The following is a 12,157-nucleotide window of genomic DNA, read 5'->3' as shown; positions in this document are numbered from 1 at the left end:
AGGGGAATGCCAGGGACTCGGTTTAGGTCCTCACACTTGCTAACCAAGTACTCAACCACTTTGCATGTCCCCTGCCTCAATGTCCTTTTGAATGCCACCTGTTAAGTGCCTGTATGAGGAAAGAGAGTGCTTCAAGGAGGGTTCTAGCTCTTGCTACAAGCACTTCTCCTACCTCAGTGTCTCTGTCCCCTTTTGTTGTAATGCTAGTCTAAGTCACTTTTCTTCTTTTGCATCTATGGGTCCTGTGGAATATGGAGGCCTTGGGCGGGGGGCTTACTGTCTGAAGTTTCTGGGTGATAGGAAGAGGTGCCTTGGACCACAGGGACTCAGGAGCTAGAGAGGCAATTTTCTTTTCTTTTTTTTAAAATTTTTTAAATTTTTAATTTTTTTTTTTTTGGTTTTTCGGGCCACACCCATTTGATGCTCAGGGCCTACTCCTGGCTAAACGCTCAGAAATCACCCCTGGCTTGGGGGGACTATATGGGATGCCGGGGGATCTAACAGCGGTCCTTCCTTGGTCCTTCCTTGGCTAGCGCTTGCAAGGCAGACACCTTACCTCTAGCGCCACCTTGCCGGCCCCGAGAGGCAATTTTCTTGAGGAGAGTATGAGGGAGGGTGGACTGGACTACCATTCCCAGCAGCTGTGGGTTTCTTGTGTGTGTGTGTGTGTGTGTGTGTGTGTGTTTTGGGCCACACCCGGTGTTGCTCAGGGGTTACTCCTGGCTGGCTGCTCAGAAATAGCTCCTGGCAGGCACGGGGGACCATATGGGACACTGGGATTCGAACCAACCACCTTTGGTCCTGGATCGGCTGCTTGCAAGGCAAACGCCACTGTGCTATCACTCCAGGCCCAGCTGTGGGTTTCTATGGTCTTGCTTCCTTCTGGGATCTCCATGCAACTGGGCAAAACCTTAGGAAAAGCTGCAGCTCCTGATGCAGCTCACAGGGCATGTGATATGCATCACTGCCTCACAGTCCACACGGAGTAGGAAAGGGGGCTTTCTGGGAGGAAGAGTGAGCGCCAGAAGCTAATTCCTTGCACCTTTTCTGATTAAGACCCATCCTGTGCCTGGCTGCCAGTGGGATGGCCACTCAGGCAGTGTCCACTTGGGGGCGCTGCCCCAGCGACATCCCAAGGGACTGAAAGAAGGCCAGATGTTCTGGGAGGAGTTGGATGAAAGCCGCAACACAAAGAAGGGGATAGTGACTGGGAATGTCTCCAGTGGGGTAGATGGTGAAGTCATTCCTTCTTTGTCCCCCCCCCACCTTTGGGCAATGGGGTGACATTCAACTAAGCATATAAATAAGTATATGATGGTCTCTGACAGTATAAAACACCCTCCGAGACTCACTTCCTCTCTTCTAGGGCACGGTAGGGAGCATCTGTTCTGTAGCGCTCTCTCTCTCTTTCTCTCTCTCTCGTTCACTCGTTCTCTCTCTCCTCATGCATATTCATTTATACCCTCACACATATATACAAACATAGTCATACTCAAATTTACAGTCATTCATACACTCACATTCATTCGTTCACCCTCTTCATCCTTAGCATATTCATTGTGGCTCTGAGACACCTCAATTGTGAACACTTCTGCACTCAAGAGTGGGCCGAGAAGCAGCTGCTATCCAACCCCACTAACCCCAACCCCTGCAGCAAACGAACTTAAGATCCCAGGAGTCACCTCAGCTGACTCACAATACCGAGTGACAGTGGCTGATTTGCAAATCACAGTGTCAAAGCATTTTGGAACATTGCCCCTTTCTCCCCTTCTTTCCCCGCCCCCCCCCCCAGAAAATCTGGGACTCTCTGGGTTAGAAGAAGCTGGACCAGGCTACTCTGGGACAGTGTGGAAGGTGCAACTGTCTCTCTTGGAGAAGCTTCCTGGTTTTTTACCTAGGTTCTTATTGCCCAAGACAGATTTTTTTGTACAGATTAGGACCTGGGAGTAAAGGTGGGCGTCCTCACCAGCAGTAACAGCCAGTGGAGAATATGTGGTGCCTCTATTCACCTCCTTCTTCACCACCATTCTAAAGAACACCCAAATAGTTCTCCACGATTCCCTATGCACGCCATATGCGCGCCTGGCCTGCTCCTCAACTGCACATGCTCAGATGCTCACTCTTGTCCCTCATGAGTATGTATGAGTTTCTTGAAAAACAACTAGAATATGTATGAGCTGTTACATCACTCCATCTCTGCTGGGCAGAAAGCCAGACCCCCTACTCCCTCTCTCAGAAGCTTTTTCTCCAGCCCACGCCGGTAGACATAATCCCAACTCTGGTTGTTTACATGGCAATAAAGTCCCTCTTTTCAATTTAGTTATCCTGTTGTTATTTGGTTATGCTTTTGCCTAGAGCCCTGTCTCAGTGGTTCCATCCTTTCTACTCATACTGCATGGGCCTAATACCTGCTTTGAACTGCCTGGGCATGATGGGAAGACCCCGTTGTTTCACCTCTACTATTCTCCAAATGGAGGCCCCCAATCTTGGCTGCATGCATACAAGGGCCTGCCTGCACCCGCCTCCCTCTATACCCTACTCAACCCTTTTCCCTTTGAACATTCCATCTGTGAAAAAAAAAAAAAAGATTTTCCTCCTTAAATTTTGTAAAGAAAATACAAGTAGATTTTTGCTACTGTATTTTTTAAAAAATCCAAATAAATGACCAAAGTGATGTTTCCAAACACAAAGTCATGGGATGGAGAAATAGTGCAGCAGGTAAAGCACTTGCCTTACACTGGGCTAACCTCAGCAGCTCAATTCCTGGTACCCCCTAAGTATATGATTCCCCCTCAGCACTGCTGGGGGTTATCCTTCAGTACAGAGCCAGAGTAAGCCCTGGAACCACTGGGTATGGCCCAAAGCATAGTCCCCAACTCCACCAAAAGAGCAAAAACACAGCAGGGAGAAAGAGAGGAGGGGGAGGAGGAGGAGGAGGAAAAAGAAGAGGAGGAGGAAGAGGATGGAAGAGGAGAAGGAGGAATAGAAGAAGGAAGAGAAAAGGAGAAAGAGAAGGAGGAGAAGGAGGAGGGGAAGATGAGAAAGAAGGGAAGGAGGAAGAGGAAAAGGAGAAGGTAGAGGAAGAGGAGAAGGAGAAGGAAGAAGAGGAGGAGGAGGAGAAGAAGCAGAGAAGCAGAAGAAGCAGAAGAGAAGGAAGAGGAAGAAAGAAGGAAAGGAGGAGAAAGGAAAGAAGAAGAGAGGAAGAGGAAGAAAAGAAGAAGAAAGGAGAAGAGGAGAAGGAGGAGGAAGAAGAAGAAGAAGAAGAAGAAGAAGAAGAAGAAGAAGAAGAAGAAGAAGAAGAAGAAGAAGAAGAAGAAGAAGAAAGAGGAGGAGGAGGAGGAGAAAAAAAGAGAGATGACAGTTCTGATTTCTCATTCCAGAGAAGCTGCCAAAACAGATGCTTTGCAAGGTGCCTACTGAGCAGAGAGAGGAAGCCTCTTTAAGACCCAAAGGGGAGTTTCCAGGTGAGCAGGTGGAGGTGCAGGGGGTACACTCAGGAGGGCATGGCAGCCTCATCCACCCCTATCTCCCAACCTGCACTCCTGAGCGAGCCTCTGAGGGGCTTCTCTTAGAAAACCCAAGGAAGCAAATTCATGAGAAGGGATCAGGGGCCTCAGAGACTCTGGAACAAATGGACTTCCCAGGGGCACCTGACCTCTGAAGGAAGCTTTGAGTCAGGGCCTGAGGCAGTAGCTACTCAGAAGGATGTGGCAGCAGTTGAGGTGAAGCCTCCATCCAGTGCTCCACTCCTGCCCTGGTCAGGCATGGAGACTGCTGGGATGGGAGCTGTGAACAGCTAAAGGGTATGGGGGGTAGCCAATCAGAGCTGAGTTCCCAGAACCCCAGCCTGCCTGCATACACTCATACTGGACTTGGGTCCTAGAATTTACTGGAAGACCACAGGCCTGTGGGTGTGGAGGTCAGGGGACCCAGAGGAGTGCAGAGGAGATACAGATGGGTCAACTATGGGTTACTGCAGATGCTAGGAAAAGGGGTGCAGGAGAAGCAGAGACAGGGCAACTCAGAAGGAGCAGCCAGAAGAATCGGTGGGGCAGAAGTGTCTGAAGTGGACGTTGAGCAAAGGTCCTAGGACATCATAGCAGAGGGTTCGGTAACCTGGAGGGGGGATCTGGACATGGTGATGGGGTGATGGCTACATCTGAAGGTCTGAAGAGTGGGAAGCAGAGACATTCTCTCAGGAGTTTTGCTAGGATGGGGTGAGGGAGCTGGGCAATTGGGGTGAGGGGAGACAAGGGAAGTCTGGGGTCCCTTCCCTCAGTTATACTTCCCCGTGACCAAGGAATGAAAATTTAGATTGGCATAGCTTGGAGCAACAGACAATCACAGCAAAACATGGCAGGAGAATAGTCCGTCAGCTACTCAGGCTGCAGGGCTACAGGCTTGGAAATACAATGCGCTCTTCTGAGGAGAGGCAAATCCCTCTGAAATATTACTGTGCGGACCCTAGACGGTGAATAGCTCCACCTTTCTACTGGGGAAACTGAGGCTCAGTGAGGAAAGTGCCTGGCTCATGTTCTCATGGGTGGGTCTGCTGGCCAACCTGAGACCCTCCCCTCAAAGATGAGCACCCTCCTCCCTTCACACCCACAGCTGTTACCCGCCTCTCCCCACCTATACTTACCTTGTCCTTGTGCTCCATCTCCAGGGACACATCGGAGGGAGACGATCTCTCACTCTGATCCCCAAAAACCAGAGACGTGAGGCTGTGGCCAAGAGGAGGTACAGAGGCAGGAAAGGAGAGGTGAAGTCTCAGGGCTGGGTCTTGATCTCATCCACGAAGCCAAACGCACACACACAGGGCCCAGGGCCACAGGCCGCATGCCACCCCGAAACAGCCATGTCCCCACTCCTGGGCTGCACACAGGCTCTACGCCCTCCACTCCCAGGAGGACATGCACCTCGGGGTTTGGGGGTCAGCATCCCAGAGAGTTAAGATGTGAGCAAACGGGGGCCAGTAGGGACTGCCTCCCCACCACCTCAGTGATGACAGAGACACTAGGGACAGAGACCATGCCAGCCCCGCCATGGGTGCCTGTCACAGCAGCTTCCCCTGGGACATGACGGGCGATGCCGACCCCAGCTTCCCCTCACCTATCATTGTGTATCAGTAGTCCCAGGCGCCCATAGTCCCAGGCGGCTTTTCGGAGGAAGGAGTAAGCCACAATGATGAGCTACAGCCAGAAAAAAAGAGACAGGGTAAGAGAAGCCAGCAGTGGGGTGGAGTAATAACACAGTGGGAAGGGCACTTGCCTTGCATGCAGTTAAACTGGACTTGATCCCCAGCATCCCAGGTGATCCTCTGAGCCTGCCAGGAGTGATCCCTGAGCACCGAGCCCTGAGTATTTCTAGGTGTGGCCCAAACCCCCCAAAAGAGGGGTGCCTTTTCCTGGGTCACCCCCTACATTCCCACATGACTTATAAGGTGCTCTTTGGGGTGCTTGTTGGGGAAGGGGTCATGTATTTTTTTAAGCAGTTTCCCAGTCCTCAGCAGCCTCCCAGACCTCAATGGAGGCTCTGACAGTAGCTGAGGGACATGGTAACAGTCAAAGGGATAAAGACAACCCAGGAAAAATTGGCAATGGAGGAGGGAAGGAACTTCAAGAGCTTCCAGATGGGCCTTGGGATCTGATCCTGGGATTCCTGCCCGCCTCTGCAGCACTCTCTGCTTTGAAGCCCCTTCAAGCTGTCCCCAGCAGTTGTAACATCCTCACTGGCTCTCACCAGGCATCTGGTGGCTGTTTGGACAACTGCCACCACCGCATCATTCGTACACGTTCGAACCATCTGTCCTGGCTGCAGTCTCACCACCTGCTTCCCGCAGTGCCCAGAACTTACCAGCCACAAAAATATGTTGATGATCAGCACGGTGGGGATACCCCCGAAGGGCTGGCCCTCCAGGACTGTGCTCTGGGAATTGAAGCATTGTCCTACAGTGGTGTTCGAGGTCTTTCCCATCAAGTCCACAGAGTCTGTCATCCTGGGAGGCTGCCTGCCTGTTGGGTACAGAGGCCTCCAGGTCAGAAGCAGGTTCCCGACCCCCATGGCAGACCCTACATGCTCTGGGAGAAGGTGCCTGAGTGTAACATCTCTGCATCAGTGCAGAGCTCAGCAGGCAGGACAGGCAGCCCAACATGCACCCTCAGCTCCTTCAGCCTCAGCCACACAAACTTCCTGGGAAACCATGCCTCTGTGTCCCTTACTTTACCCTAAACTGTGAAACACACATCCCAGTGCCTCTTCCTAAGTTGGGCTATTTGAACCCTATGTGTTTAAATACAAACCCAATCCCCAGCAGTAGTTTAGGTCTCCAAGTGGGCATCTCAGGTCTTGGAGACACATGACTGCACAGATGATCATTTCTTTTTCTTTTATTTTTAAATTAATATCATTATTTAAACCCCTTGAATACAAACATGACTGTGGTTGGGTTTCAGTCATGTAAAGATCACCCCCCTTCACTGGTGCAACATTTCCATCATCAATGTCCCAAATATCCTTCCTCCCCACCCCACCCCGCCTGTACTCTAGACAGGCTTTCTACCTCCCTCATTCATTCATATTGTTAGGATAGTTCTCAATGTAGTTATTTCTCTAACTGCACTCATCACGCTTTGTGGTGAGCTTCAATGCCATGAGCTGAACCTTCCAGCCCTCCTCTCTTTTGTCTCTGAAAATTATTGCAAGAATGTCTTTCAAGATGATCATTTCTATCAGCTGCGACTCTCAGCTCCAGCTTGCAAGATAGACCATGGCTTGAAATGAGGATAAGATAGAAGATGTGCCTGGCACAAGTAGGAGTTAGTGAACACCACTGTCCAAATCTGAACTTGATCCAAGAAGTTCTGCACCTGCTCTAGAACCTGAGGCCACCCCCAGGAGTCTGGGCTTTTGGGGGAGACTCAAATGCTCATGCATATGAGATTCTTCAGAGCCAAGGTTCTAGGGCAGGGGTTAGGGTGCATGCAAACCTGGATTCCATCCCCAGCACCCAAGCATCAATGGGTATGGCCCTGGAGACCCGGAGCACTGAAGAATGGTGCCGGTTTGTCCCTGAGTCTAAAAATGAGCAGCACTGCCTACTTGGGCTCTTGCTCTGAACCACTGGCCCAGGTGACTGAGAATTGTTGATGGGCCCCACAGGGGGCCCTGAGTGATCTCCTGAGCACTGCTTGAGAGATCCCTGCCCTACTGCCCCTGTCAAAAATTAGAGAAGGGAAGGGAGGAAAGAAAGGAAAGGAAAAAGAAAAGGAAAGAGGAAAGGGAATAAAGAGAAAAAGGAAAAGGAAAGGAGAGTCTTCAGAGGAAGAAGAGTGGATAATAAGTAGGGCTGGAGAGAAAGTATAAAAGGTAGGTGCTTGCCTTGCATGTGGCCAACCCAGGTTTGATCTCCAGCATCCCATATGGTGCTCTGAGCACTGTCAGGAGAAATTCCTGAATGCAGACAGAGGGGCTGCAACCTCTGAACACCACTGGGTATGACCCCACCAAAAAAAAAAAAAAAAAAAAGAAAAGAAAAAGGAAGAAAGAAAGGAAGGAAGGAGAAAGGAAGGAAGGAAGAAGAAAGGAAGGAAGGAAGAAGGAAGGAAGGAAGGAAGGAAGGAAGGAAGGAAGGAAGGAAGGAAGGAAGGAAGGAAGGAAGGAAAAAGGAAAGAAAGAGAAAGAAAGGTGGACACAGGGGTATTTGTCGGTTTAGCCTAAGGTGGTTCTGACTATAAGAGTTCCCTCTATGATGCTCCAGGCTTTTTCCTACCCTAGAAAGTCTCTGCTCCTGTTCCAGAGAAACTTCAACAAATATTTGCTGAGCAACTGTGATGCACAGATCCAAATTGGAGACACATCAGAAAACAAGACAAATCAGCCCTCTGGGATTCCAGCGGGTACCAGATGCAGAGAGGAGGACAAGACTCAAACTGTAAAGGGGCCCTTTCTGAGAAGGTGACATTTGAGCAAAGCCTCAGAGAGAAAAAATAGAACAGAGAGCTTGAGGGGAAGGGACAAGCACTGCAGGCAGAGTCCAGGAACTTGGTCAGTGAGGAGGGATGGGGGAAAACAGCTGGAGGACTTAGGGGTGGGGAGCAGGTGCTGTGATGGGGAAAGGGCAGAGACTTAGGTCCAGTAGATCTTGATTTCTCCTACTAAGACTGAGTTCTCTCACACGGGTTCAAGCCAGATCTCAGTTGCTATAAAGGAATAGAGGCAGCAGAGCTGGAACCAGAGAGATAGCACAGTGGGTAGGGTGCTTGTCTCGAACACAGTCAACCTGAGTTGGATCCCTGGTTTCCCATATGGTCCCCTGAGCAATGCCAGGAGTGATCTCTGAGTGCAGGGCCAGTACCACCAAGTATGGCTCACAAACAAAAAGAACAGAGATAGGGGCCGGGCGGTGGCGCTGGAGGTAAGGTGCCTGCTTGCCTGCGCTAGCCTCGGACGGACCTCGGTTCAATCCCCCGGCGTCCCATATGGTCCCCCAAGCCAGGAGCGACTTCTGAGCGCATAGCCAGGAGTAACCCCTGAGTGTCACCGGGTGTGGCCCAAAAACCAAAAAAAAAAAAAAAAAAAGAACAGAGATAGTAGAGAAATCACAGGATATTGCAATCAGGCCCTTCTATCTGGCAGCATCAATTCATGGGGCTCCTTCTCCATGTTTTGACTCAAGAGATCCCTCATATTTCTGTCTGTGGCTTGGTTTTCCATTTTCCCTCACAGGTTCCTTGCAGGTGCCAAAACCTAAACTTTGAAAAAAACTCATGAGGTTGAACCTAGGTCAATTGCATGCAGGGCAAGTACCCTAGCAGCTGTACGACTGCTCTGTCCTACCCTCAGATTTTTTTTTTAATTCTTTTGTGGCCACACCCAATGCAGAGGGATTACTCCTGGCTCAGCACTTAGAAATTATTAAGGCTTGGGAGATCATATGGGATCAAACCCAACTGCAGATTTTTAAAGGAGACTTTTCATAACTGGTAGTGCTGGAAGACCACTTCCAGCAGAACCCCCCCCCCCAGACCAGGTGTGCTGAGGATTAAACCTGGGGCTCCCAGTTCTGCCCTCTGAGTTGTCTCCTCAGCCCTAGGCCCTCTGAAAGATCTTAAAAGCTGTTCTGTGCACCCTTCTGGAAAGTTTGCCATGGAACCCTCTGTATACATCTCTGACCTGTGCCAAGCTATGTGTCTGTGTGGTGTGAGGTGAGGGTCTGCACAGATTAGAGATGAGGGTCTACGTGCATCTTCTGAAGAAGAGTACAACACCAAACCTTCAAAACAAGGACAGGATTTTTAGCAGCTGGCCATAGCTGTATGAGAATGGGAAAGATTTGGTGAGGCCACAGAGTGCTGTGACCTCATGGTTTAGTGTAGGAAAATGAAAGGGTGGGTCCTAGCTGTGACCAGGCCTCACCACCATGCAGCTCTGAGAAGGTTCTGGAGGCTTCTCTTTGCCACTCAAGTCCTGCTCTTACTTCTCACTCACCCCAAGCATCTTGGCTGTCCACCCTCTCTCTCTCTTTGCTCCTGCCATCAAGAAGGGCTGAGCGTTTGTGGAAAGCCTCGCTCAGGCCCTGCAATGACTAACCCGCGGGGCCTCCCCAGGGAGGTGGTGGCCTTTGAGGATCTGGGGAGAGAGTTGTTGTCAGAAAAATGGCCCAGGCTGCTGCTGCTGCTGTCTGGAAAAGCCCCTGCTACAAGCCAAATCTGGAGAAGAGTAGGGTCCATGTAACAGGGCGGGCTCGGTGCAGGCTCAACTGGGCCACAAATATGAAGGAAGTGCTCCCCTGCCCCTAGCTTGGGAAACCATATGGGATGACAGGGATTGAACTCAAATTGGGGGCATGAAAGTTATCCACTGTACTATCATCTGGCCTCTCTGGCTGTGAGTCTGGATCCCATCTGCACACAACACCAAATGGGGAATCTGGGTCTTTCTTCCATCCTATACTATTGGATCCCCCTGTGACACTGTTCCTGAACCGCCTGGCAGATGGAACCCCTTAAAGTAACTGTTCCAGGAATTATCCTTGAGGTGAAAGTCTCAGAAACACTGTTCCAGAGATGTGGGGAAGAACAGCCCAGAAGGGAGCCATTCCCCTCCATGGTTACTGGTTCCTAACTGGGCTTGAGTCCAGGCTGTTCTCATAGAGAGAGAACTCTGGTTAAAGGAGAAGTTATGTATCAATACTGTGTTGCTCCTGAGCTATTCCTACACTCCAATGTTTATGCTTCTCTTCTCCCAGGCACTGCAATTGCCCTGGTAATTCCTGCGAACCTGCACATATCCCTGTTCCTCTTGTCCTATATAAGCATTGTAGGAATGGAATAAAATCTCTCTGGTCATCAGCCTGGGAGGTGTTCTTTCCTGGTCAACAGCTGGTGGAAAAGCCCTTGGTTCTGAATGCACTGGGGAAAAGAAGTTGACCCTTGCCTGCCAACAGGGTCAGTACACTATATCAAATCTCCCTCATCCTGGCCTGCCGTGGCTAGCAAAGCTTGGAGGCATGGCAGCACAAGCAAAGTTCTGTGTAAAGGTCACACTCAGCCTTTGAAGAGAATCCTCACTGTGCTGGCCCAGGGCTTCCATCCAGGCTTCTGGCCTAGGTCCAGCTACAGTCAACAGCCAGGTCAGCACTGTCCCCTGGACATTCGGGGTCAAGTCAGATGGGCGTGGTGGTCTGGGAAGTTCTGGACAGGGGCCAATCTTATTAATAACTTCTATTTTTTGATAAGCACTTCCCATCTCAGAACCAGCTTGCTTAGGGCACAAGAGAACAGCTAGTGAGCTCAAGAATGTGCTCTGTACGCTGGGGACCCTGGTTGGATCCACAGCACTGCAGATGGTCCCTTGAGCACCACCAGAAATGACCACCGAGCACCCGACCAGAAGTCATGCTTGAAAAATGACAGGTGTGGCCTGAAAGAATAAATATCCAAATTAACTGGGGTTCTCACTTGAGCCTTTTTCCATTCCTCTCAATGCTAGCATGGCATCATCCTCAAAGAACTGGTGATTCTTTCCAAAGGCCACACACAGAGAGAAACTGGGGTGATTTGCATGGGTGGATAGGATGCTGATAGCACTGACTTGCTCACTCAGTAGCAGTCCCATATTCCTAGGGTCCTCATCTCACTCCCTAGGGCCATAGAATGAAGTAAAGGAAGCCTGTGATCTGATAGCAGAAAGTAGGGTGTTCATTTACCTCTGAATTTTCACCTTCTCAAAGCTTCCTCTTCTATAAGATATATAAAAGAATCCTTCTGCCAGGGTCAGCATTAGGGCAGAGCAAGTGCCCAGAGACCTCTGTGTAAAGGATGAGCAATAGCCAAGTGGATTGTGGCCTTGGACTCCACAAACTGTTTTCTGCCTCCTTCAATCATCTCTGATGCTCAGCAGGAGGTGAATGCAGAGGAGTACCACTTGATTTCCCCTCCAACTACTTTTCAAACGGTCAAAGGAATCCTTTGTGTTGGAAATGACCACATCAGACTTACTAAACTAGGTGGCTGATATGATAATATAGCAGATAGACCACTTGCCTTGCACTCAGAGGACCTGTGTTCAATCCCTGGCAACCCAGATAGTTCCTGAACATGCCAGGAGTGATCTCTAAGCACTAAGTGGCCCCAAAACAAAAAATAAGTTACTTAGCTATGATGTGGGACTGATTTGGTTTTTTATTTTTGGGGGGCTCTCAAGGAGTGCTTAGGAGACCTGGGTTCTCCTCCTAAAGATTTTCAGCCAGATGGTCTGATGGCTAAATATAAGGGCTGATGATCTGGTGCTCCATGGGTCCTTTGGCGCCAGGAATTACCTAGGCCACTCTTGTGTCAGAAGCAGGGCTTCACCTGGCCTATTTGGGAAACTATATGATTCTGGGAATCAAACTAAGGTTGGCTATAAGAAACATGTACCCTTTTCTTTCCATGTCCCCTATATTTTGCTGGGCCTATGCAAACAATTTCCACACTAACACAGTCTTTGCTGTGCTCCTTTGACTAATTCTGAATGAATTATTGTATTATGATCAATTGTGTCAACAATACTACAGCTTTTAATGTTAATTTTGTGGCTTTGGATTGCTTTGTGTAAGAAATATTATAATGTACTACAATCTGGGGGCTCGAGGGACAAAGTAAATGTGCATGTT

The 12,157-nt window shown here is 49.7% G+C and overlaps 1 protein-coding gene across 2 annotated transcripts in view; it reads right to left on the bottom strand.

Moving 5' to 3' along the window:
- Positions 1-12,157, bottom strand: part of TMEM63C (transmembrane protein 63C) — a 56,921-nt gene that overhangs the window by 34,006 nt on the left and 10,758 nt on the right. For both annotated transcript variants that reach the window (XM_049770357.1, XM_049770356.1), the window contains exons 2-4: positions 5,857-6,014; positions 5,113-5,192; positions 4,643-4,724 (exon numbers count right to left, since the gene is read on the bottom strand). In XM_049770357.1, the coding sequence (XP_049626314.1) occupies positions 4,643-4,724; positions 5,113-5,192; positions 5,857-5,997 (303 nt within the window). In that variant the 5' untranslated portion in view covers positions 5,998-6,014. The remainder of the gene's footprint in view (positions 1-4,642; positions 4,725-5,112; positions 5,193-5,856; positions 6,015-12,157) is intronic.

This window comes from Suncus etruscus, chromosome 3 (assembly GCF_024139225.1).
Source record: "Suncus etruscus isolate mSunEtr1 chromosome 3, mSunEtr1.pri.cur, whole genome shotgun sequence".
Taxonomy (NCBI): domain Eukaryota; kingdom Metazoa; phylum Chordata; class Mammalia; order Eulipotyphla; family Soricidae; genus Suncus; species Suncus etruscus.
Note: the sequence above shows the minus strand (reverse complement) of the source record. Positions and strands in the feature narration are given on the sequence as shown.